The sequence below is a fragment of the Salminus brasiliensis genome, chromosome 1 (genome assembly GCF_030463535.1).
Source record: "Salminus brasiliensis chromosome 1, fSalBra1.hap2, whole genome shotgun sequence".
Lineage (NCBI taxonomy): Eukaryota > Metazoa > Chordata > Actinopteri > Characiformes > Bryconidae > Salminus > Salminus brasiliensis.
The window spans coordinates 35,986,898-36,014,811 of record NC_132878.1 but is presented as its reverse complement, the minus strand read 5'-3'; the positions used below and the strand labels follow the sequence as shown (position 1 = coordinate 36,014,811).

General features: G+C 40.9%; 1 protein-coding gene across 1 annotated transcript in view; it reads right to left on the bottom strand.

Annotated features, from left to right (window-relative positions):
• Positions 1 to 27,914, bottom strand: part of rngtt (RNA guanylyltransferase and 5'-phosphatase) — a 177,524-nt gene that overhangs the window by 138,599 nt on the left and 11,011 nt on the right. Inside the window, exons 5-8 of the mRNA XM_072678641.1 lie at positions 15,924 to 15,999; positions 13,991 to 14,243; positions 10,738 to 10,847; positions 8,383 to 8,484 (exon numbers count right to left, since the gene is read on the bottom strand). Coding sequence (XP_072534742.1) covers positions 8,383 to 8,484; positions 10,738 to 10,847; positions 13,991 to 14,243; positions 15,924 to 15,999 — 541 coding nt within the window. The remainder of the gene's footprint in view (positions 1 to 8,382; positions 8,485 to 10,737; positions 10,848 to 13,990; positions 14,244 to 15,923; positions 16,000 to 27,914) is intronic.

Here is a 27,914-nt window from a genome sequence, read left to right as displayed (position 1 = left end):
CCTCAATTAGTTTATCATATGTGCTAACCTGACCCCCTAAGGAGCATTTATTGCTTTTCAGGGGGCTTCCTAATTTGTTTCTTGAATGGCACTGTGTAATTACCATACACCATATCCACTTCTGACTGCTTGCGATTTTCAGAGTACTGTTATAAACCAAACTGGTAACAAGATCCAAAAACAGCCAAACACCTCCGCGCTGTTTCTTTGACAGTTTGGCAGAAGACGACACGGCAGGACTTGTGTTTAAACAGGCGTCGTCGAAACACCCACAAATGCTGCATGACTGTGACGTGAAACACAAGCAAGCTGATCTCAAGAAACTTTGGCTGTCCAGAGTAAACAGTGAATTCAGAGCTTTGAGCCTGAACGCTGAAGACGCCTTAACGACAGCAGGCCTATTTGTTTGTGAAGAAGAGGAACGGAAAGAGGAACTCATCCTTCCGTGGACTGAACTGAACAGCAAACTTGCAATAAACAAAGAATTCCAATTAAACAAATAGGATTAAACAGAGGCATGAGATGAATAGACGCACAAGGGGGGAATAAAGTTAAGGTTTGAAGAAGTTTGAAGCCTTTCTTGTTTTCAGAAATACAGAAAAACCAAATCATCACACTGATTGCCATTCTGTACGAATCCTTAGTCCATCTTATCCACAAACAGCCAGGACGGCTGCAGACTTTCAATCCAATCAAACAGATGCACGCCTGATTTCACTGGTTTAATCAGATGATCTCAGTCTTCAAACAAATGATTAGTTGTTTGAGGTGAGTTTCTGCTTTGGTGGAATGAAAATCTGCAGCCAGAACGGCCCTGTGTTAAAGAAAGAGGTGACCCTGCCAAGAAAGAAGGACCCAGGGCAACTAAGTTTATGTATGTACATTCAGGTCTGCACTATGAACAGCATTTCAGTCACCAGTTCATATATTAACATAGTTCTGACCCTTTTGGTGTGAAGTGGGAGGCCTTAACTAGGCCTGTCACGATAACGTTTTTTTGAATGATATATTGTCTCAGAAATTATTGTGATAAACAACATTGCTGCAGTTTAAGACCATTTTATGCCACTGATGTAATGAGAATATAAAAGCACAATACAATTACACCCTTTAAGAATATATAACAATTAAGAATATTCAAATATTCATTGAAATATATTAGTTTAAATATCCTAAATAAAACAAATTAAATAAATCAGCTGTTTTTAAGTGAACATACTGGCTTGTTCACTTTAATGGACACTGCTCATTCTGCTTAAAGCCAAAATGCTTCCTCACTGGAGCTGTGGATTGAGGGGGTACCTACTTTTGGTAGAGGGGGGAGGGTACCTATTAGCTGACAGACTTAAAACATCTTTTCTATGGTAACACACTGAGACATCCAACACAGTGCCTCTGAAGCCGTGCAAGAAGTCAGACACGGTTGCATAACAGCCCAAAACTCACTGCGACACTTGATGCTTGACTACCTGTCGCAGTCCATTCAGTGAGTATGGAAATGTCATTATCTTACACGATAGATGTTGCTGTCTGCTCACAGACTCATCCTGCATAAAAGCAGCATCTCTGCTAAAAGTCTGGTGGCTGTGTTTGCACCCTGGCTGCCAGATTTTTTTTTTATGCAAATAACATTTAAAATAATCGCAATGCCATCTTCCTTATCTTGCCAATACACAGCCGTAATCTAGGGTAACTCTTGCATAAGCAGTATCCTCACCAATCACAAAGCCAATGAGGTCACAATTTTCATTATCAATTAAGGCAGAGCTACAAATGCGGCTTGGCGCTTTGGGGCGCACTAACCAGCTGTGTGTTTTTTTGCATGTTCGGTTGTTTCACCTGTTCACCTGTTTTAACAAAATGCTACAAGAAGTATGTATGTTAAAAAAAAAAAAAAGTTCTTTAGGCTAACTACTGGCTACCTATGAGACTGGCTAACTATGTACTGGTCATTTCTTCCAGTTTCGACAGATACTAATGAATAAATGACCACTTCAGCTTTAAAATAATCCACGTTGACCATGTTGGAGCACGGCAAGCAACGTCACAGCGTTATTGTTTGGTTCTGAAGTGCCTACCACAAGCCACACATGATTTAATACACCACCACCATCATAATCATAATCTTAAAAACACAGTGCAGCAACATCTAGACCTCGAGTCCATCTGTGTCAAGGCCAATGGAGAATCAGGGTGTTAAGCAGGCTTCAGATCTGAGCGGGTGGAAGGCTGCAGGCTCGGCGTTCTCCGGAGCTAATGAGAAACTCCTCACTGTTCCTGTGAACGTGTCGAGTGCCGTTTTAGATCAAACACAGCACGCATAGAACGCCGCACTTCCATTACCTTCGGCTCTTTAAGGATTAAGCCACGCCATTACGGCAATGAAGAGGAGATGCAGAGGAAGATTTCCAGGCTGAGTCAGGATGTAACGTGTACAGTGCATGTGCACTAGCGCAGCTAAGGGGAAAAAAAAGAGTGAGTGCCTGTAGTTGATAAGGAGTAAGCAAAGCAAGTGTACTTTCTTAAAGTCTGAAACAGTCATGGGGACTTGGGCCAGCTGTTAAAGTTTTACTCTCTGGTCTGCCACATACATAATAACAGAAAAGTTTTGTGCAGGTGCGGAGCGTTAACCTCTTTGTATTGCTTTGTCAGGCTAGTCAAAACACATGCAATCGCCTGAGTCACTTTAAACCGAAAAAGCAATCTGTCTCTGGACTGGAAAAAAAAAATGTACTTTTTTCCTTTTCCCCTTATCCCATCAGTCACGGGCAAAGGGCTGAGTAAGAAACAATGGTTTTCTCTTTTTTCAGGTTCCAAGCCCATTTAAACTCCAAACACACAAAGTGTTTGCTAAACTAGCAGAAATGGATGTGAGGTTTTCACCTCTTGCGCTGAAGGACAGCCTCCCGCCTGTGTGTGTGCAGGCGCGTGTGCTTGCATTTTGCTCTTCGCTAACCCCCGACAGCGAGCAAGTGCATCTCTCTGTAAAATTCTCCAATAGCTGCACTCATGAAATATTCAGGCGTATATTACGAATGGAGCCGTTTATGGCAGATGAGCAGAATACTAACTCGGCCTTGGGCTGGAACCCCGTTCCATCGCTCTTTCGTTCCCAGCCCCCCCTTCACAGTGTGCCATGAGTCGCAGAAAGAGCTCCAACAACACCAAAGTCTGGTTAGCACAGACCAACTGTTCGTGATTGATGGCAGTTGTTCGGGGCTCGTCACTTGGCTTGTCAGTTCCTTTCCGGGACACCTGCAAGACCAGCTGCCATCTTTAGCAGTGCTTTGCTTTTTTATGCAGTCAGATGCATTCTCAATGCACAGGGGCCTCCAGGACTCATCAAAACAGGCTTATTTTCAGATGGCCATAATCCCACAAGTACAGCCAGGTAATACAGTCTGCATAGCATTCTGCACATATTCAACTTTAAAATTGACATATACTTACTTTCTCACAAAGTATGCATTCTTCTTCTTCTTTGTAGTATTATATATGTATGTAATTGTATAAAAAAATATATGTGCCCACCCCTGTGGGAGCAAGGCCAACTGTGCTCCCTTGGATGGCAAGCAGCATGACCCAGGATTCAAACCAGCGATCCTCGGATCATAATGGTAGCGCCTTAGTTCATGGGAACTGGTGGTCTGCACATTATAATGTAATATAAGAAGGCCGGCCTGAACAGCTTTAATAACTGAACAATTCTGCTAATTTTTACATTTTTTTATGGAAAAAGGCTGAATCTAAATGGGAGAAAAAATAATAATAAATAAATAATAATAAATGATAACGTCACACGGACAGGAAAGGACAAATAAATAAAAAAGGACTGTACAAATAAATTTGACTTGACCAGAATGCAAAAAAAAAAAAAAAAAAAAAAAAAACGCCCGCGTCCATCAAAAGTGTGGGAGTATTTCACACAGAAAGTCGCGGTGCTAACAGTTTCTTAATCATCCAGTGTAGATACCTCAATACCGAGGGAGCTTTAAAACATACTTAGCTGGTTCTCAAATCGCTCTCTGCCAACATTTACAGTCCACAAAACGTCTGATTTCTTGTCTGAGGTGTGTACTCTATGTGTCATTTGTGCCTCTAAAAGTCCAGTCAGAGCAGTCTTTTAGTCTTTTTAACTCTCTTTACTCTATTTATAGATCACATGCGTTTAATGTACCCTTCGATACATCAAGTCAAAGAAGGGGCCATGCGTTTTCCTCATGCTTCTGAGCCCCCCACAGCGCATGTTCATCAATTCCACAGCCCCTTGTGTTTGGTCAGCAACAAATTACCACACACACTCAAAAAACGTAGTAAACAATTTGTAAATTTGGACTGTAAAACTGCTCTAGTGTTCCTCTGGAAAGTGACTTGAATTTGACATTGTTTTACTCATTAGATTAATCAATAAATAACTGTGCAGCCCTATTGAACTGATCAACTGCGGTACTAGCTTTAACAAGAGATGGGTGGTTACATGATCTTCTATTATCAAAATATTACTAAGTAATAAGACAGTAAAGAGACATTCTGAAAGTACTGCACTTTATAGAGTCCAGGACACATCAGTACATGTCGACTTTATCTGATTTGTGCTGGCACTGAACTGAATCACGTCAGATCGGTAGTGAATGGAAGCGTAGCGAACTGTTACGAGAACTGTTACTTGTTTAAATGCAGTTTTGTACTGCATTGTATGTAGCAGGATTTAGCAAGATGGATGCCATTTAATCTAAAAGAGAGACAGTCACATCCCTACTAAATCCGTATAGCTTTATGGCTGTTCATATCTTATTGAAATCAGTTAAACCGATTACCTAGCCTGCTATCTCTGAGGGGCTCTCTCTCCTCTCTCAGCTGAAGGAGTAACTGAGGACTCGCTCAGCTGTCTCACTTGAATGGCCTTCAACAGTCAAAAACAGCCAATGAAATGAATGTGTATTTTTCTCTGCTCAAACACTGATGCAGTAAACATTACAGGGGCAAGAATTTTTTTTTTCTGGTGTAGGATCACATTCATCAATACATATATGCCATTGTTCTTCTGGTTTAACCCTTTGGTTCAACACTTTTGCAGGTAAGTTCGAGCTCCAGAATGAGCTTCTGGCTGCAGCCCCACTTTGTCTGCAGAACGGTTTGAGCAATCAGCAAGCTATATAAGAAAAAGAGCAGATCATGGTTCATGGATTGCGATCATTGAAGCGATTACACTTACTGGTCTTCTTAGAGGACTTTTCTGTTCCCTCTTAAAGAAGCATTATGCGAGATTTGGTCATTTTTGCTCCTGGGCTCTTTCTACTGTCGAGAAGTGCAATTCTCAACTCTACTGCAGTAAAGCAGCAAATCACGCTTTTGGCCCCCGACCTTAATGACAGGCTTTACACATGCTGAACAGAAAGTGAGAGAAGCTTGTGGCCAGTCACAGTAGAGTAATATTGCAGGACTTCACACAGATATGACTAACGCACTTTACGCCATTCTCACAAGTACTTTCCAGCCTGCTTCACCGAAGTTACAAAGTGTGATGGCTGGCGTGACAAGTCCAGAGTAGCAGTAATATTGGCATTGAGCTATTATAACAAGCGAGTGGGGAAACACCTACATTTTGAAGCTTGAACGTAAAAATGCTGCATATTGTAACTTTAAAAGGCACAGGTCAGAACATAACTGCTGCATCATTTAAGGTGAAATGGAAAATGGCCAATTACAAGCTTTTTGAACCACTTCAGCTTTGTGGGCACATCTGTGTTTGTTCCAACAGTGGGATCACACTTGTGAAAGGGTTAAAATTGGGTTCCCAAAGGAGTTCCTGAGGCTTCAAGCCTTGATTTAACAAATATTAAATAGGAACCGAACAGCAACATGATGAATGAATACAAAATATTTGGGCCGGCCTTATAATAAATGTGTTGTCAAATTATCATAAGAAGGCTTATCCATGATGTTCCAATCCAACTTTCCAAGTTTAAATAGACGGATTACAGAACGAAGCTCCTTAGCAATATTTCTGTCACTCACACTTTCTCTCTCCCACACACACAAACACACATTCACACATACTCTCTTCCTTTCCTCTGACAGCCAGTGTCAGGCTCCTGTTCTCTGAGTCTTAGCGCAGAGGCCCTCACAGCTAATGAGAGACCATTAGCCAGCGGAGTGGTGTCCGGGCCTGCAGAGCTGAGTGCCGTGCTTTGTGTGTGTGTGTGTGTGTGTGTGTGTGTGTGTGTCCGTGTCCGAGCTGTACAGCTCACTGCAATAAGTAGTGCGCTACTCCATGTCTGGCTAATGAAAGCCTGGCCATCACCTGGATGTGTTGAGAGTGGAAAGGCCGGTGCTAAATGAAGCTCTCTGTCACCACTCCAAACTGTCAGAGAGGCCAGTGTCCTGAGGAAAGGGGAAAAGGCCAGGCAGAGGCTGAGAGTGTGAAGGGCACTTGACGAAACCTTTGCAGCACAAGTGTGGTTGTGGCAGGGTGTTTGTCCGAGTGCCAGACTGTGAACTGGCACACTAATGTGCATGCCTGCCTGGGTGTGGGTGCCTAAAGTCGTGGCCTATTCCTCTTTATTAGTTTGGCAAGGCAGTACCACTCAGCACAGCGGTATCTTTCATGCTAGTTTACATAGAGCTAGTTTGAGCTGTTAGCAGACAGTCTGAACTCTATGTGTCTTTCTCCAGAGAACAGTCTTTGCCTTGCTAACAACCTCTTTTAGCACTTTAATCAGACCTGAAATTTTGATCTGAGCTTGAATCCAACCACACCACAACAAATCAAGCTCAACATGACTAATGACAAAGCCCACGCTAAATTACCTTAGTGACTATGTTAAATGGGAGTCCAATCAATTTGTCTGCATAATTAAACGGCTGAGATATAAACAGTCATTGAGAGCGGTTTGGTGTGAAGCTGTCCATTCCAGAGAATCGCTCACAGTGGCGACGAATGGAACAAGACGTATGAAGCTTTTAACGACTCTAAAAGCTTGTCGCTTCACAACAGTTCTGAGGGAAGAAATGAAACATAGTTTAAAAATGTGATCATAAGGGGTTCATGAAAGGTGTTGTGAGACAAAAAAAAAAAAAAACATTGACATTGTATGTTCCAGCCTTAACACATACTTCACTGTCTTCATCTATAGCTCATGCACTCAGCGCATGTTGCTTTACTGGTGATTTAGGATAGTAAATAAAAAAAGTTAAGTTGGCACCACTGACATTGCGACGCCGCTTCCATTCACCACCACCTTGAAGAAATTGTCCATTATGTCCATTATTCCCCATTTTTTCCCCCATGTCTTAAATACAGAGTTTGGCAGAAAGTTTGGGAAAACAAAAATCGCTGGAATTCCCCTCAAGCCAATGATGATGGCAGCCACCAGTTCATCAATAAACAAAACTATAACCATAACAACCATTGATGAAAATGTAGCTTATTGCAAGTATGAGTACCTAGCATGGAGACAATGTGACATGCCAAGCATGAACTGAGACAGAGATTAGCATGGCATTGTAAAGTTCTAATAAAGATGCTGGTTAGCTACAGACAAGGAACTGTCTATAGAACAGAATTCCTAAATACCAAAGGTATTAGAATTACAATAACATCTAAAATAAAAAAGTAAAAAAATAAAAATAAAAAAAAAATCACTGAATCGAATGACCCAGTCTTCCAAAATTAAGTTCAGACTTTAAATAACACAGCAAAAGGTTTCTAGTCTGGCTAAACTTTAAACAGGCTAATGTGCTGTTCTCATGTTGACCTTGCAAAAGTTCTGCCAACAACATGTGAGTGAGGTGATAAAAGCAGGTAGAATAAATCCATTAAAGGTTATGAGAGAACCTAAGTGACATAGCTCAGTCCAAGAGCATCTGCAGCTTCTGCCATCAACAATATAACTAGTCCTGTTGTTGCAAGGAAATCCAGGAAGCTGGCGATTCCCATTCTCAAAAACACCTGATTAACCTCAGCATTTAGTTATCAGGTTTAGCGGTTAAGTCTGAGCAGGGGGAAAAAAAAAATTTAAAAAAATAAATAAAAAATAAATAAATTCGCCAAACTGCACTGAACTCTTGCCCTCAAGGACTGGAACTGAACACCCCTGATTTATCTGCATGAGGTGAAGCGAAGGGAGACGAATCACAAAATCCTGCTGAGGCTGTAATGGAGAAATACGTGCGACCCCTGACACGGATGGGAGAACTGCCAATCTCTGCTGATCCGAATTCAAATAGGAATGTGTGTGTTCTGCTCCTTCCCCAGCGACTGCAGGCACTAGCAGACGCTGAGAGTCTCTGGTGTACGTATGGACCTTATGAAGGACAGCTTGAGAAGGACTGTTCAGAGGGGCATGCAGAGATATGGTGTGTGTGTGATATCGAGCTTACCGTGTGCCATCTGCCTTCCAGCTAACCTTGTAGCCATTCTGCTCCATCAGACGAATGTTCCGCCTGTCCATGGACACAGGCTGAGCGCCGGGGAACCCTGACCTACGTTGTAATACAGAGATGTAATACGGTCATGCAATGATATACTGACATTATCTAGAATCAATCAATGGCAGTTAACACCTAGCTGTGGTCCATACCAATACCAATGACGAATCATTTCCTTTACAGTGGCATATAAAAGCTTGGGCTATTCTATTTTCTTCTATTTTCATTTAAGCAGTTCACAGGACTTATTTCAAGGCAAATGCATCAGGCTTGTTTAAATGTTCCATTGAAAACTTCTGAAGCTGAATTTTGTTGTGAGGAAGGAAACGTTTTCTTCTAATGACTCCTCCATGAAGCTCATTTTAGTGCAGGTGCCACAATAGAATAAAAAAAGCACACCAGAGGTCTGCTTCAAGACTTCAACCTGACCTCTACACCAGTTCAGACAACACCTTGCCGCCTTCTGCCTTAAGGGCTTAATTTATTGTGGGTCTAATTTCAGTTGATTAGGCCTGAGACCTTGGTAAAAGGCATCTGACATAAGCCCCAAACATTTGTGTGGTGTTTCTTTTGTGTAACTTTTTCACTCTAAAATCGTATGATGGAAAAATATTACACCAATCACACTTAAAATGTTACAATGTTTAATCTTTAGCCTGGACATTACTGCTTTTGAACTGTTTACAGTAACAGGAGCTTTGGCCAGGGTGCCCTAGCCCTTGCATGCCACTGTATATAGTGTGCCATCAATAGCAAGAAAAACACAAAATAAATCAGACTTAGGTCTTTTGATATGCAGCAGAGTCATGCAGAAAAAGCTTATTTAATTTAAGCTAAGTTAATTTTCACTCTACTTATATACTTAATTATTCAATTAAATAACAATGATTTTGTATTGTATTGTATTGACTATGGTGAACTAAGTGAGTTTATCACTGGATATCTATATCCATAACAGAATTTGCCATTTTTGATCTAAAGCAAAGCATGAATAACTGAATAATGTTAGTTGGGGTGGAAACAGAAACGTTGTGCTTAAGTGTTTATTGTAAGGACTTTAGACTGACATCACTTTTAAGGTGGTATTATTTAAACACATCATTGGACTGAACTGCCCCTTAGCTGACTGAAAGTAGGTTTGTTTGTAGGTTTTGGTAGGTCCGTTTTTGCCTATACAGATCAGTTTGTTTGTGTGATTTGCCAAAGTTTTAATAATTTGATTGTCCTCTGCAGAAACCCTGAAAAACTTGCACACACAGTGCAAACATAAGCAAAAATGAAGCACAAAGTTATTTGTTGTAATTACTGGCTGTAAATCCAATATCAGGCTGCTAATAGCAATTGCTCAAATGACATATCGGAAAGTTATGTGGCAAACAATGTACTGGCTGCTGATATAGTTTGCACCCCTTGTAATATAGATCTAACTTGCTCTAACTAATTGCTTTCCAATCTCCAGAGTCCGGTTCAGATGTGTTCTCCCCAGAAACCAAGAAAAGTCTGCTTTGCTTTTTCTTCACATTGAGCAGCATGACTCATTGTTCTCACCTCGGAGCTAATCAATAGGAAGTCGGGAGGACGGGCTATGTGACAAAAGCCATTCTTGTGCCACAAAAAGTGCTGTCACTTATTAAGGCAAGACTTTACTTTCAGACAGTTCAGAGGACAGAAATGTTTTCCTCTTTTCTGTAGGCAGACGTGAGAAGAGAAAGTTATTTGTGCCCATACGCTGTGTATTTGACAAGACGTCACACTGATGTTAGTCTGGCACAACCCCATCCAGCCCCTGTGGCATTTCTGCAGAGGAAATTAGCACTTTTTTTTGAGCGCTTAGAGGCAAGCGCAGAGTCAGACAAGAGTGGAATCACTTAATACTTTCTAGATAAATTGCCCCAGACAGACTTATAAAGTGCTTTAACTCTGAGCCTTTCTTTCAGCTTACTGCTTCTCCAGGGCTACTTAGGAAGTGACCCCAGCATTACCATAAAGTCGCATAAAGCTCTCGATTCTGGCTGTCTGGGACTGTATCATTTCTTCGATGACCTCCGACCTACCCAAAGCAATGTGTAGCAATGGAATATTTAAAAGTTAAAAATGAATACTTTTCTTCTTCATGAGACTCTGAATAACACTGAATAACACATGCTACCATCCAAAAGAAAAAGGACCAACACCAAGTTCAGCAGGGCAGTACTGCTACATCCCTTTGATCATCTCTCACATTTCTCATTCAGCACGGGAAGTTTTTTTTTTTTTTTTTACCTGTTCACTTACACAGACAAACACATGCAATATCTAATCACTTACTTTTCCCACTCGCAGAACTCCTGGCATTTCCGCTGCACCTGCCCCAGTTTGGGCTGCGCGGTCACCTGATTCACTCCTTTGACTGACACACCCTCCAGGAACACAGCCCCCTGATTGTGAGACAAACATATTAAAAAGGTCACAACAAATTAATCAACACAAAAGTACAAAATAAAAGAAACGCTCATGAGTGGCTTCATGACAGTCCGAGTCCATCCTCGAGTCTCTGGTTCTGAAAGTCCAAGTACGGTCGAAATTCTGGTGAGAGAGTCTGAGTCGAGTCCTGGGCTCTGGTGTACGAGTATGGGACCAGGCTTGAGTCTCTAGAATGCAAGGCCAAGTCAAATCTTGAACATCTGACTCAAGTCAAGTCTCTAAAATTTGAGTTTGAGCTGAGAACATCCAAGTGTTGAAGTTGGGTTTTGGGTTCTGGTATGTGTCTTTCAATCAAGTCTTGAGTCTTTGTGGTTTGAGTCAGAGTCTAGCTTTCCCCTTATTCCAAATGTAGACTTTCAGTCAACACAAGTGTACAGAATGACAGAGATGTTTAGGTGCCCTGGGTCTCCGGGTGTCTGGAGAGCTGAATTTCGAGGACTTTGTGGCTCAAGTCAGAATCTAGTCTTTGGGTGCGAGTCGGAGTCAAGTCTTGGCTCTTTTCTTCAGACTGAAAGGAGGTTATTTGAAGCCGTGTCAAATCCAACCCTGCTGGGAGCTGCTGGAGAATGACTGACAGGCATATTCATGAGGATGGAAATGAAAGGTTTTATTCATTTACAGCATTAAGGTTGGCCATCTTAATTTAATCAGTTTTATTCATGCTTCCTCCTTAGGCTGAAAGTCGTGTTGGTTAAGGGCAACCTGAGTTGAGTCGTGAGTCAGTCTGCACATGACTCGTAGACATATTTCAGGTTTAGCTGCTGATTAGCTACTGTCCGTATGCAGCGTCAGAGGCCACAAGTCTACAAGTCATCTTGAGATTGCACCACACCACAGCACTGTATGAGGCAAGTGTGTGACAAATTTTGCATTCAGCTTGCGTGATTCTAATAAATGGTCATTTGCCTCCATCACTTATTAGGCACATTAGCTTCGTAGCGCCAGTGGAAAAACTAATGAAGCAAACTTTAGACACCTCACTCGGCTGATCGATTATATTTGGGGTTGAGAGCAAAACTGTAAATTTGGAATTTGGAATTTTTGGAAGAATTATCACTTCAAATCAAGAGCGACGGCCAGGCCCCCTTGCCTGTCATATCCTCCTACACATAGCCAACTCACTTAAACATCCTCAGAACTCCTCCGCCAAGCTGGGCAAGGAAATATGACTGACATTAATAATCAGGGGGAAGGAAAAAAAAATCCCCCTGAATAGAAACATAAGCCCTCCTTCTGCAACGCTTGATTTGTTTTCCGGTGCCAACGTAGGGGAGCCGTGGGCCTGATGGATATACACTGTTGTAATTTCATTAGCGCCATTACAAGGGACATCCACATAGGCCTAGCTAATTGCACTACTGTAATGAGACAGGAGGAAGAAGTCGCAATTATCACACAGTGAGTCGTTCATTAAACGGATGAGAAATCGAACATTGCTGCTGCTGCTAAGGAACATTCTGAAAACTTAGCAAAAACAAGAAAATGTGTGTGTGTGTGTGTGTGTGGGGGGGGGGGGGGGGGGGGGGGGTTGTGTGTTTCTGTCCAAAACTCCATTTAACTGAGGTTATAAAGGAACTTCAAGACAAAGCTTGCTCTTCTCTGGTATGGTAGAGAGCCTACTCATGTGCTAGTTTTTCTAAAGCTCAGAGCAGCAGAGCACACCAACACCAGCAAAATGGGTTATTGAGTAGGTGAATGCTGCTTACTCAGCTTTAGGTAAGAGAAACTGCAGGTTCAGTGTCGTACAGGTACAGGCAACACCAGCAAAGCAGACTAGCTCCGCTACATAAAGCCAGAGTAAAGAGGAGTGTGTGGTTACGGGGGTGGTTATTTAAAACGCAGCTAATGAAGGGATTCTAGAACAATGTGAAGTAAGATGTCCTAGAACAGGGTGACGAAGAACATCTATTTTAGAACCCCATGAATGGAGTGGAGAGCATTCTAGAACTGCGTGAATAGCGTGGAAAGCATTCTAGAACTGCGTGAATAGCGTTGAAAGCATTCTAGAACTGCGTGAATAGCGTGGAAAGCATTCTAGAACTGCGTGAATAGCGTGGAAAGCATTCTAGAACCGTGTGAATGTAAGAGAGCCTTCTAGGACCGTGTGAATGTAGGAGAGCATTCTAGAACCGCGTGACTCGCGTGGAAAGCATTCTAGAACCGTTTGCATGTAGTAGAGAGCCTTCTAGAACCGTGTGAATGTAGGAGAGAGTCTTCTAGAACCGTGTGACTCGCGTGGAAAGCATTCTAGGACAGTGTGAATGTAGTGGAGAGCATTCTAGAACCGCGTGAATGTAGTGGAGAGCATTCTTGAACCGTGTGAATCGGGTGGAAAGCATTCTAGAACCGTTTGCATGTAGGAGAGAGCCTTCTAGAACCGTTTGCATGTAGGAGAGAGCCTTCTAGAACCGTGTGAATGTAGTGGAGAGCATTCTAGAACTGCGTGAATGTAGTGGGTTCTATTCTAGAACCACGTGAATAGCTTGGAAAGCATTCTAGAACTGCGTGAACGTAGTGAAGAGCATTCTTGAACCGTGTGAATCGGGTGGAAAGCATTCTAGAACTGTTTGCATGTAGGAGAGAGCCTTCTAGGACAGTGTAAATGTAGGAGAGCATTCTAGAACCGTGTGAATAGCGTGGAAAGCATTCTAGAACCGTGTGAATAGCGTGGAAAGCATTCTGGAACTGCATGAGGGGTGCAATTTAAAACAGCTAACAGGGAAAGAACTCAAGAGAATGGGGATTCTATAACTGTGTCAGGGGGGCGTTCTTGGATGGTGGGAAAGGGGTGAACAGCATTCCTGAACAGTGTGCTTTACAGGACAGGAAAATGATAGCAAATTATCTCTTCTTGCAAACAAAACAATAGAAACATGGATATCAACTGTGGGGTGCAACTAATCTCACTCCATTCAGGCCCACAATAAACATGTTAAATAAACATGATCTAGAAATTCATTGAGAAACACATAATGGCTAGAACCAGTACTGGATACATCTAAATGACATCTGTGTTCAGAGTCGTTGTGATTAATTAGAAAAGAAAAAGTGAAGAAAAAAAAAAAAAAAAAAAAAAAAAAAAAAAAAACACACTCACCAGTTTCAGTTTCTCTTTCTTCTTTTTGCTTGGGTTAGAGCCTGACGAGCTGGGTCCCGACTCCTGACTAATCACGTTCCCGTCATCATCAACATCGCCGTCATTGTCATCTTCAAAGCACCAGTCTGGGAGCTGGGGGGCAGGGGGTGCATCATCTACGTCACCATATCGCCGAAAGAGCTCTTTCAGGTAGTCTCCTTTGTAGATGCCAGGGGAGCGGGCCTGGGCAAACGCCGCCACTGCCGCCTCAATGCTAAGCAAGAGAAAGAGAAGCTCTTCGTTGCTGCAGACTATACGCTTTAAAGGAATCGTTAATTACAAAATCCAATTCATACATTTTTCCCCTTTATCGTAGTCGACTGGCCAAAACATGTTAGGTGTCTGAGGTTTACTTCTTTAGTTCTGCAGTTGAGTCAAGTATCATGATACTGTCTTAGAGAAAAATGAAACTGTATGTTTAGGAAAATGTAAAAGCATACACAGTGTTCTGAATGTACTGCTGTATGTTCCTGTAAGTCAGACCACAACTTTTCTACCTAATAGCTAGAGCTGGGCAATATGAATATATATCGTATCGTGATTTAGTTATTGTGGTAAACAATATGCTTTTATTGTATCATGGATATCGTCAGTGCTTAAAAAGTGATTAACTGCATATTTCATTACAAAGAGTGTAATCAGTCTTATTTTATTCATGCAACATATTTTAAGTAAAAATCACAATACTCAGTATGGGAGAGCATTCTGTGTCAGTTTAAAATAAATAAATAAATAAATACGCTGTTGGTGCATTTTGTTTACAAAATACGCAATGACAAAACACTGCGATAAATATTGTATATCGTAAAAAAGTCTTTAAATATCACGATTTTTCCATTTTCCCCCACATCGCCCAGCTCTACTAACAGCTTACCTAATACCGAAAAACAATGAAGAAGCAAACTCTGGACACCAAACCAGTCTGGGCTGATCAACTACATTTGGTTAAAGGTAAAAATGTGATTTCACAAAGCTCTCAACATCATTATCACAAGCAATGCCAAATTAACAACAGCAATGAGAGACAAAAACAAACAGGCAGAACATAAAATATGACACAAAAATAGATTCAATTCTCGCTAATTATACAAGAATTGTTGCGTGCCCGGCCTGCTTAGCAGGGTGCTTACACCTGTAGATGTATATGTCTGTGTTAGACAGGGCTTCCAGGGCATAGAGCGTGTCAGCGAAGATGTAAATCTGTCACAGTCAATGACAGGATAATAAAAAGGCATGACTGTTAACAATCTATGAAAGGTCACAGGTTAGCGTTCACTGTGCCAGTGCAACAGACCTGGGAGGCAAAACAAACAATTGTCCCACGATCCACCTCACACCCTTTTTTAAATAACAGTGACACTGTCAACATGGAACATTGCCTCCCAGGTGCAAAACAAGACAGTTTACCGGATAACTACCGGAGACTTTTTCCTACAGTGACCTTCTCAGAACCCATTTGTGAGCATGTCTCAAAGCATAAAGATACATCAGGCCTTCGCGCTCTATAATGAATTATTTATCTCGTTCTGCAGCGGCTGCACAGATGTTTCAATCATCCCTTCCCCTTCAGAGAGCAAAGCTTCTATATGACTGATCTCAGTGTGAAACGGTGAAGCTTTGTTATTATATCACACCTTCAGAGAGCCAGTTCGATACGTTCTACAAAGTAAATGAGTCCATAATGCTGGATGCCTAGGGTCACTTCACCCTTTGAATGATGAAACTTCGCACCGCAGTGGTTTTCCCCTCAGGCCAGGCCGCAATGTAAATCTTTTATCATTTCTTTTTTAGGGCTGTTTATTTTCAGATTGTCTGGGAGGTGGGCGAATGACGCAAGCTGATGCACAAACGTACACACTCTCTCTCTCACACACACACACTCATGGCCTCTCACCTCCAGTCCATTTTCTCCACTAGGTAGGCGCAGATCAAAAAGCCTGTCCGATTGAAGCCATGGGTACAGTGGACACCTGTGGGGAAAGACAGCATGAAGGAATGATCTACAGCTTACTCACCCGTCCGTCCGCTCGCTTGCTCACCCACCTCTCTCCCTCACCATCACTCATCCACCCATCATTGTTTTGTTTTTTTTGTTTTTTTTTTATCAGAGGCATCGTCTGCTTCCACTCTGCCATCTCTGTCAGTGTCTCATTAGAGGCATGTAAAGCTTTCTGTACAATCGATCTCATTACTGCCCTGGGCCATCACGTGATTGATGAGGTGTCACGAAGGCTGTGCTCCAGGTCAGGAAAGTTGATGAGTCACGCTGTGTAGAACTTCGGGTTCTGCAAGGATGCAGAAGTTGGGGGTGTGTAGGCCTGTGCCTGGTGACAGTTAATAGAGTTACCGTGCTAAAAGCCCTCAGTGAAGGTTAAAATCTAATTTAGCGCCAGATCTGAAAACCTGTCGTTCATGCCCTGATTTATGCTGAGGAAATACTGGTGTGGGGCTACCGGGTGTTTGTCTCATTTTTTTTTTTTTTACGATATTGCTTAAATATGATATTCTAAATTCATGCAACATGTATTAATATGGAGGACATAAGATGTCTATAAGGTACGGTGTGCAATTCAGGGCATTCTCAGATTGCAGAGATAGGTTTCACATCACATAAAATTGCTTGAAAACTGTGTGAGCAATATATCTCAGCTCTCACACATCAGGCGAAACGGACCGTTTCAAACACTCTCAGACAAAATGACTTGAGAGAAGTATCCTCAGATGAAGTTTGTGTGACATTTGCTCTTCATTACTACTAAAAAATACAATTTTGTGGACAAATGAAGACTAATATACTACAACCACAGCTTTTTCTGAACAGCACATTTTAAATGCCACTTCAGTGCAAGGGACCATCTCAAAACTACTGGCAGAAAACATTTTGCCTTCATTATTATAACTCTTAGTAGTAGTAGTCAAAGTAGTTTCTCTGTAAGTGCATCATCGATTAGCTCTGAGCCCAGAGAGTCAGATTATGTTCCACACGCTTGTACAAGCAAAGACTATTCAAATGTATACTTTTACTGAAATGTATATTCAACCAAGATGTGTAACAACAAATTTATTTCTTAACATTATTCTAAAAACACACACACACAGAGAGAGAGAGAGAGAGAGAGAGAGAGAGAATCATAACCCCTGTATCGTGATATGCATTGTAGCGCCACATTATCGAAGTGTGATAAGAGCAGGAACATTACAAGAATAAACCTCGAAGGAAAGCACAGCGCTTCAGAGGACATATGAATGTGGCGTCATAATCACTGCATGATAAAGCTTGTTTGTGAAATCCATGCCCATACCAGATGGAGGAACTGCCAGCTGAAAAATCACTAGTTGCTGCTAACAGACTCCTTATAACTGGTTTACACTTCATGTTCCCTGCAAATCGATATTCTGCCCTCACTAGGGAAGACAAAGCTAGTTAGCAGAATTGGTCTACCGCTCCAGAAAGAAGATAGTCCTCCCGTTCAAGCCTTTACAGAAAGACAGTAACAGTAACTTAAGAAGAAAAGAATGTTACTTGCAGACCTGTTAACTACGGCTAAAAATGGCAAAACACTGGACCTGCTTTTTCTGTGCATGGCCTTGAATCACATCAGTTCATATTGTGCTGGGGAAAAAAGGCACAAAGGCTGCAATCTCTCAACCAGGAGAGCGAGGGAAAGCGGGAGATGGTCCTATCTGCAACATCTTCATAACATAAGAATCCGTAGAAAGTACAAGTTGTGAATATTAGGGATATTGGGATTGGATATCGGTCCCGATATTGACAAAGTTAGCTGGATTGGGTATTGGATAATTAGGCCGACCCATGGAACCGACCCTTTTGCTTTAATTTGTTGCTGTGAAACTGCAATAAACGTGCAAATAAATAAATAACAAATAGCAATTTAGTACATTTATATCTGTGTGTTAATTTGATATATTATATAAAGTACTGTTTAGGTAAATCCTGATGCCTTCAGTGTCTCACACATGGTGAGGTATATGCTTTATTAATTCAGCAATGGTATCGGACTCGTTTTAGGTATAGACCGATATGCAACGTTTAATTTTTGGTATCGGAAATGAAAAAGCTGGATCGGTGCAGCCCTAGTGAATATGGATATATTATTAATTTTATTATTCTATTCTATTATTCTACTACAACAGTCGCCAATTTAAGACATTTATCTCAATCAAAGCCCACTAGATAGCCATGTGATTTTAATCAATAAACCCATTCATACTGGTACTACACTGCTGTAGGCTGAACAGGTGGATATACTGTAGCTACATTAAATGTGTTGGTTCTTGTGACAACACAAACAATGAATTAAAAGAGGGCGGTTCTTGCAGCTTAGTTTCCATTTATGGACTGTATGGCTGCTTTCAAAACTACACAATGTTAGTTAATTAAACTCCTATCTCATAAATGTGAGGAATATATTATATTTCTGCATTTGTGCACATTTGTCACTGTATGTTTAGCATGACTGTGTGTACTGTAGTAGAGTGTATATATATATATATATATATATATATATATATATATATATATATATATATATATATATATATATATAGTATAGTATAGTGTACATATATAGAGGCTGACAGGAAAACTGACACAAAAGTCTGGTACTTCTTTCATGTCTTTAGTGTACAAGGTATCTATTGAACACCAAGGTATTTTCATAGTCCAGGTGATTAAATGCATTCACCTTTCCCCGATAATATAACCAAACATAGCCAAACTGAATATTCAATATTTAGGATCAGTGAACAAATTGTCATTGCCCAGCAGTTAGGCCATTTCCAAGACTCTACAGCTTGGAGAACATTTGTAACAGCAGTCAATCATCCCAGGAGTGGGAACAAGGTTCTGAATCTAAGGCAAACATGGGCTCATTCTGTCTAGTGAAAACCTAACACCACTTTTCAAAGAATCAATCCAATACCAGCTGTGAAGCTTGGTGGAGTGGTGGGATGGGTGGGAGGTGCTTTACTGCTTTGGGACCTTGACAGTACTATTGAGGGAACTATTAACTCTGTATCAGAGAATTCTTCGAGAGAATGTCAGGTCCATGATCTGAAGCTGAAGAGCAGTTTAGGTCATGCAACAAGACAATGATCCATACACACACACACACACACACACACATATACACACACACACACACACACACACACACACATCACAATGGTTACAAAACGTAATACATTTAGGAATGGTTTAAAGTTCTGACCTAAACTTTACTGAACTGAAATGGTTCTAGCATCCCATATAATAATTAGGTAGCAGTCAAAATCACTGCCTGCACAGGTTAATGCGGCATCCAGCCCCGCCCTCGACTGATATCAGCTCAACCACACTGAAAGACAATCAGCGAACTGTATCAACCTCAAAAACCCTGATCAATTCATCTCTAACTGAGGTCACATTTGTTCCCCATTTTGATGGTTGATGAACATTAACTGAAGCTTCTGCCCCGTATCTGCAGGATTTCATGCTTTACACTGCTGCCATATTATTGGCTGATTAGATGATTGTATGAACAAGTGGGTGTGCAGGTCTTCCTGATAAATTGCTCGGCGAGTGTCTATTAGAACCCAACGGAAGCTTCACAAAGTAACTCCTTCAAAAGGCAGCATGATTGCAAGAGCTGACTCCACCATGGAAGTGAGCTTGCAACATTAAGCCCTCTGGCCTTCCTCCATCTCCTTTCATCTCTCTCCCTCTCTTTCTCTGTCCTCTAATCTTTTTCTTACTTCTCCCTGACCACTTGCTCTGTCACTGACTAATTCACCCCCACCATTTCACACACACTCGCTCACCCCGTCACTTGTTAACAAAGCCCTTCCCTTCACTTTCACACTGTCAAACACGACCTCCCCCTCTCTCCCTTTTTCTCTCTAGCTTGCCCACACCTCATATTTTTTACTAATTCATTTACTAACTCGCCCTCAATCACTCCCTCAGTCCTCTCTCTCCGTCTATCTATCTGTCTCTCGCCAGCATTGATGAGTTTCTGCCCTCTGAGCTACAAAGGAAAACAACCCCACTCTCACCTCTTCATTAACCCACTCCGCTAAAGCTAACCAAAGCACAGCTCAAGCACACATCAGTCAGTTCCCGTTCAGTTGTTTGCTTCCTGGCATTGTCAGATCCTTTCAATAACATACACATGAATACATATTCGACACTAAAGACAAAAGTATTGGGACACCTACAAATTACATCTACCAGAGCTTTTATGACATCCCGTTCTAAACCCATAGGCATTAATATGGAGTCTGTCCCTCCTTTGCAGCTTTAACAGCAGGCCTGGAACTCTCAGCAATCAAACGTTTATACACACGGTTTAAATATCGGCAGTAAAGCTGGGCAATATGATGATATTTTATAGTTTAGTGATAAATGTTGTTATTGCGATACACAATATACTTAATATATATAATTTTAAGCATGTGGAGGATACTGTTAGTGCTTAATAAACACTGCTCAGCTGCAGGGTTCATTACAGACAGTCTAATTACACTGGTGTAATTAGATGAAGAGCAGCAGATAATAAAAAATAAAAATCACTGTATTCAGTACGGGAGAGTGTCTGAATAGCAGTTTATAAGAATCTGTCACTACTGACAAGTCCGTGATTACACAATATTTATCATGATACAGCATTACATGATGTATCATGATGTATATTGTGTATCGTGAAAATGTTATTTTAAAATTTAAATATCGTGATATAGGACTTTGACCATATCGCCCAGCCCTACTTGGCAGCTTCCAATAGATCAACTTGAACTAAGAACCGACTTCAGACTTCACTTGCTGTCTAATATTGTCCCTTTCCTGTTTAATGTTACTGCAGATCTGTATATTATACACAATTATTCACAATCTGGCAGCTGTTCTTTACATTGTGTCACAATTTTAGGATGAATGGATCAAGAAATGCTCCAAAATGACTTGTGCAAAATGAAATGCAAATGGAATTTTACACTGACCTCAATTAAAATCATAAGAAGGTTTTTCCTTCTCCTGTAAAGTTGCCACTTTGAAGATATAGAGCTCTTTGTGTCACAGAGAGAATATACACATACACACATGTAAGAATAAGGTTTTGAAAAGACAAGAAAATTAAAAACACACTAGAAACCTAAGGACATTTTGGCTTTAGAAAATTCAAATTTGCTATTAGATTAAGGGCGGGGAGCCAGGTCAAAGTTCAATTTCATGCACAATGATATGGGGGAGGTTTTGAACCCCATTAATCAATATAACAGATGCCAACAGGCTTACCAAGGTAGCACAGCTTAATTAAACCTTTTTTTTCTTTAAAAAGAAATTGGAAAACAGTAATGAGTCTTTTCATTAAACTTTTATGAGCGCACGGTCATGCAAGTGCAAGCAATGAACGTAATAATGTAACTCTGGCAAAGCACTGACAGCCATGACATAACAGATGTTAATGACCTAGAGAGGGTCTTTAAAGGAAGAGTTAACATGAAGCCTAGCGTTGCAGTGCCGCCATCTGTCAAAGAGCCTCAGACACAGGACCCACCAGCCTACATAACAGCAGGTTTGGTTTTATACAATGACGTTCCCATATGTTAAACAGACAAGCAAGTACCTTTATGTAACAATAACAAGTCCCGTGTGTATTATATAACTAAAGCAGTATAAATGTAATTTGACCAATTTCACATGCACCTATATAGGACCGTAGCCAGTCATATATTATGCACGGTATACAAAAGGGGGGAGGGGTTCCAAAAGATTAGTGTTTTTTTGTTTTTTTTTTTTTAATCAACGTCTTTCAAATTTTGAAACCCCAAGAAAAAAATAACCTGGATGGATTTTTTTTATATTTAATATTGGAGAAATGTGAAAACATAAGGAATAAAGTAACGACAGACCAGAGCATGTCTGGCATTACAGTCAGTGAGGTCTGTTTGTTGTTTGGGGCTGTGCGATACGGTAAAATTATTATATCACAATAATTTAAGAGATTTTTGCAATATACATGATTGCGGACAAAACACATTGGTAGATTTTGAAACTGCTGTACTGAGTAGTGATTTTTGTTTCATTCAGAATTCAGAAAAAATGCTTTAAGCACTGGCGATATCCTTAATATGCTCAGAAAAGTCTATTGTGTCTATAGTCGTATTGCACACCTCTGAAGTTCCGCCCATGGGTTTGGTGTTTGACAGCGAAGTGGGAGAGCGATTTCAGCGCTCATTAAATAGGCCGCCACAATTACAGCCGTGCACAACTGTCACAGAGCTGTCACAACTGCTCTAAAGACAGCTTCTAAATGTTTAAATCTCTTCACTGTGTGCGCCACACACAGTTTTGTGCCGTACAGTGCGAGCATGTGAGCATGTCCAGCCATCTTCTGGAATTCTCGCAAAACTACGGCTGATGGAATCCCTTGCTCATTTTCAGATTCTTTTACCATCTTCCCTGAACTGTGCTTTAATAAAGATCATCAGTTTCAGCCCCCCTCAGGTGGACATTTGTAATGAAGATTTTACACGTCTCTTCAGTGATAAAGCTTTCAACACAGAACGAGAGCGAGTTTAATACCTGAATGTTTGCGTCACAGGCCAAAGCAAAGTTCCAATAACTGTCTGATCTGTGAGAGATGTGTATCCGGACAGGACTAAAAGGATCAGACCACCCCTGAGTTCAGTGAGAAACAGCACATAATTCTGCCAGTAATTTTCTCAGAGGATCAAGAAGAATAAACACAGACATGGCTGATCCAGACGAACACAAAACCACAGAGGAGCTCCTGTGAAAAAGACTAGTATAGACTGAATAGTGCTCAAGTTGTGTAATGTTTGAACGGAGACACAGCTTCTAAGACCACACTGAAAACCTGGGCTTCCGTTTTCCATTTCAACCTCGAAACAGAAGTTCTTTGAAACAGAAGAACTTTGGAAAAAATCCAAACAAAGAAAAGTTAGGACAAGTAACATCAATAAGAAAGTCTTCTTCCACTGAGGCTCATGTTCAGATCTCTCAGATGGTTTTGATGTGCTCAACAGAAATTTCAACACCAACTTTGGAGTTCATGGAAACCAAATACTAAGAAACTCTTAACTCATGTTAAGATTCTACTGTTCGCCCAAATTGTTATATAGATCATTTGTAATGAGAACTTTGTATAAAATTACAAACAAATAGAAGCAAAAATAAAACCACTTTCACTCATAATTTCAGATTTTGGACGCAACATGCATCTCATGTTATATAAATATACAGCAAGTACACAATAGAGATGACCTACAATCCCACTTCTACCCCATACACATTGTTCTTGAGTACGGTCCAATACCAATCCAATAGATCTTCTTTAAAAACGACTAAGCTTTAAAATAAGCTATATCTAATTGAAGCCTTTCACTTAAGACGGTCATCTAAAAGTAGACCATCATACCGCACAGGAAGCAACACACCGCTAACATCAACGCCAACAGCATATCACACAGCATGAGAGTCTGTGCTCTTCCAAGTTAGACGTCGATAAGACTGGATCGGATTTCTTTACAGTGGTGGTGAATGGGACCAGGGGTCATGAGGTCTAGACTAGTTCTCAAACGTTTTAGTCCAAGGCTCCCTTTGTGGGCAGTGAATGTCAGTGCGGCCTCTAGTCTTTAATTTCACTTACTGGAGCATGACCTCGTCCTACCACAAACTGTCCATTGTGCTACATCTCTCCATAGCTTCTACTGATCTGCATGCAAAAAAGGTGATGTTCTATGAAATTACAGATTACTCATTAAGTGGTCAGGAGATGACCATTAATTAGCCATGAATTGTGGTTTTTTTTTGGCACATTTTAAATTTCTTTCATTTCAATCAGGTTTAATCATGTCTACCTTTTTATTAACAAGAATCGCTTGTTTAGTTATGGCTGAAGCAAACTTAATAAACTAAAAAATTTAGAAATCGATATTTGGGATATTGGGATTTTGGGATCAAATTGTTCTGCAGTGCCAAGTTTAAAAACCACTGGTTTACATTTTATTTACTGTCCAAAACTATCATTTATTCTACATGCATCTCTCCGCCATGATCATACAGTTAAAACTACCAACACGTAATGTACACGGATCAGCCAGAACATAAAAACCACTGATATGAAGTAAAGATCACATCTTTGTATGGAGTGTTGGAAGCAGGAAAAATGAGCAAGTGCATGAATCGGTGTGACCTTTACAATGGGCCAAATTCTGATGGCAATACGACCTGATGGGTCAGAGCATCTCCAAAACAACAGGTCTTGTAGGCGGTTACCAGTATATAGTGGTCAGTACCTATCAAAAGTGGTAGAATGAAGGACAACTTGTGACGGTAATGGGTGCCCAGCGCTCACTGATGCACTTGGGGAATGAAGCCTAGCCTGTCTGGCCCATAGAAGAGCTACTGCAGCAGAATCTGCAGTTCAAAAAAAAAAAAAAAAAAAAAAAAGAAAGTCCATGGCTTGATGGGTCACAGAACGAGGAGGATCTCCACAGTATTAGGAAGGGGGTTTTAAACGATTTGGCTGATCAGTGTATTTGTAAGTACCTAATGACATGGCACACAGTGCGAGTGTGTGCTTTTAGGCTCGATTTATCTAGACAGAAGTCCTTTTTGTATTATACAAGAAGTACCATTTCTAAGCCCAATTCTAAACCCTAGCCTAGCGTTATTCTCAGTAAGTAAAATAAATGCTTTTGCCCCCTCTGTTTTTGGTTCTCAAAGACAGCCAAGCTTGTTCTTACAAGTCATTTGTCTTAAAAGTGCAAAAATAAATGCAGCCAAAACAAACACACAGGCACTCTGCTGACCACTTGCAACACCACTCTTATTAGGTTAGCGAAGCGATCCTCGTTAGAGGCCCTCGCACCTCCCAGACTGACAGACAGTCAGAGGTCTTCAGAGACAGAGATGACGAGATGCAGTTTTGACCCTAATCATAACCCCCTTGTGCTCTTCTTCCCCCACCCGACTGTTACCCCGCCCTGCACCGCTCCCCAGGGAGCTCGTTTCCACAGCAGCACCAATAAGCCAGCCGTTGCGGCGAGAACAATAAAATTCATATATTCCACCCCTGAGGTCTGCACTGTGCTGTGTACAGTTCGCTGGAGTAGGGCAGCATAGGGGGCTAAACAATGTAGTGCCTCGAGTCAGAGCACAAGAGCGCCTCCAAAAGGCTGAAAGAAGAAGGGACATGCACCACTAAGCAAACCTGAACAGCAGTCAGATGAGGACAAGCGTTAAAGAAGAACACCGCCTGCAAAGCAGCGGTGCTCCAACACCCATAATAATCCTTATGTTCGGAATCAATTACAGTTAGACGCCACAAAAGGACAGTGATATCAGACGTAGAGACAAACTGAATGGCTTCAGAAACCATCTATGAGATGCCTAAAAGACACTACTGCAAAAGTTGAAACTGCACTCATGTGTATACGCTTTCTTGCTGGTGCTGGAGTCTTGGCAGTCTGGCCATAAAAGTATAATAAATGCAAAATCACAATATATGCCTTCGTGACAGTTGGGACAGTTAAACCTTCAATGGCCCAAAAGGGCCAAAATCCTACATTTATGATTTATTTATTTCTAAAATCCACTAACAGTATCCCTATTCAGATCCTGTGAAAATGCAGTTTTCATTGGCTGCCTAGTATTACGCTTCATTCAAAAATCAGTCCAGGTAAAAAAATATTATAACTTGAGATGGACTTCAACAGGCAGGACTCAACTGGTGTAGGTCGAATAAATGAATGTATGCAAATGCGTATTTGTAACATTAGACAAACAACTAATTGAAAACAGGCTATTTTGGTAGCTTAGTTTTAAAACACACTTTAACAACACATTAAACTCTTGTTTTGAGGATCCGCAGATAAATGTATCATATAATTCTAAAATGCTTGTCCTGCTAGTGTATCAGAGTTGCACTACAAAGCCGTAAACGTCTCTACCACATAAAGAAAGTTCATGTCAAATGAATATGCAGAATGCCTCGTATTTAAAAAGTGGTAAAATCCCCTGGTTTCCCCCCAGATTTCCATGGCTGTTGCATTGCAAACTCACAATCTTTAATGATAAAACTCAATATCAACAAATATTGCAAATAAACAAAATCATTACAGCATATTTACTAAAATACTTCTAAAAGTTCTTATTGGACATAAATATAAACACTAGGGACACACAAAAAGAATTATATCGGAAACAGCACATTTTTGCTATAATCACAATAACAGAACAGGTAAGTGTACATTTTGCTTGTGCAATTACTTTCACTGTAGCACTTCACTGATTCATGCTATTTAACTATGAAGCTGTTTTTTGTCTAAATGCCAGTTTGGCCACAAAAGCAAGACCCTTTAATGAAAATGTGTTAGAGTAAAATCATGTGTTTCTTTAGTTAACAAATGTGTAAGCAATGGTTTAAAAAGGGTCAGCAAACAAAAAAGTGCACCCCACAATAAACACCCTTTGGAGTCTAGCTTATGGATATTTCAATTTTAATTATCATTAAAACTAATCATTTCAAACAGTCTGAGCAGGAGTGTAGGTTTCATAACCTCATTAAGACTAGTGCTGTAAAACTACCAGCTAATATGCTAAGCATCAATCAACAGAAGTTGTTTATTTGAAAGCACAGGCGCTCAGCACTTGGTGGACACCTGCGCTGTGTGAATCATCAGACTGCTCACAGGACACACAACACGAAAGTCTGAGATCAGGCGGCATGCTCCCGGCACAGTCAGAGGGATGTCTTGTTTGATTAAATCACTCATTTAATTGATTAATAGTGTTCAAATCTGCAGCCGTCTCATGCAGATTCCACACACAGCTACTGTGGATGGTCAGAGAGAGAAGACTGCCATCAGCAGCCCCCTCAAAACAACACCACAGATCTTCAAAACGGTTACAAAGAAATTATTTCCTTTTTCCCCCCAGATGCAGTCGATCAGTCCATCAGTTGTGCGCTGAACATACCTCAATAAAGGCCTTGATGTGGTTTAAACAGACTGAGAGAAATGTGTTGGCATGAATTCATAGAAAGCAACTGGGTGACTTTTGTGAATACCAACAGAACATGAACACAGGTCAACTGCATGTCCATTTAAAAAATACCAAATACTAGGCTATGGAAAATGAGACCTCTGCTAACTCCTACTTTAGTCTAGCACAGTATGTAGAAGCCATAGTGTCTGTAGTATTCTTCCCTGCTCCTTACCAGCTTATTTAACCCCAGACAAAAACAATGTCATGATACATACATACACACAGGGACAAACTACCAACCGTTCCACTATAACAGGGGTGGGCAATGGGGGTCAGAGTCCAGAGTCCATAGTAATTTCCCTGCTCCAACAGGCCTACTAAATCTGGCAATTATCAGGTGAGCTGAATCAGGTGTGTTTGAGCATTAAAAGCACAAAACTGTGCCGAAATCTAGCTCTCCTGCACTAGGGGGTCCCCAAAACCAACAGACGTTTATAGCCAGTTTTCACATTCCACCCACACAATCTATGAAGACACCAGCAAGTTATATAAAGTAAACATAACTCAAGTTAAAGGAAAAAAAAACAGTTGCAGAATAGCAAAATGAATTTATGCAAATAAAATCAGGAGCCAAGAGGCAGCCAATCAGGTTGCTGAATGTGTCGCAATAACAGTGTTCCACCCACAGTGAGGATACACACTGAAATCACAGGCAAAAAGATTTAGAACTTTGTGTGGGAGGATCTTACACAGTTTGGGAAATGCACATGAATATTCAGTAAGTGGACAGTGGCATGACCACAAATCAGTGAACAGTTGGTAAGGGAAGCTGTTGACTTCGCTGTAAAAGAAATAATAATAATAAAATACTGCAGT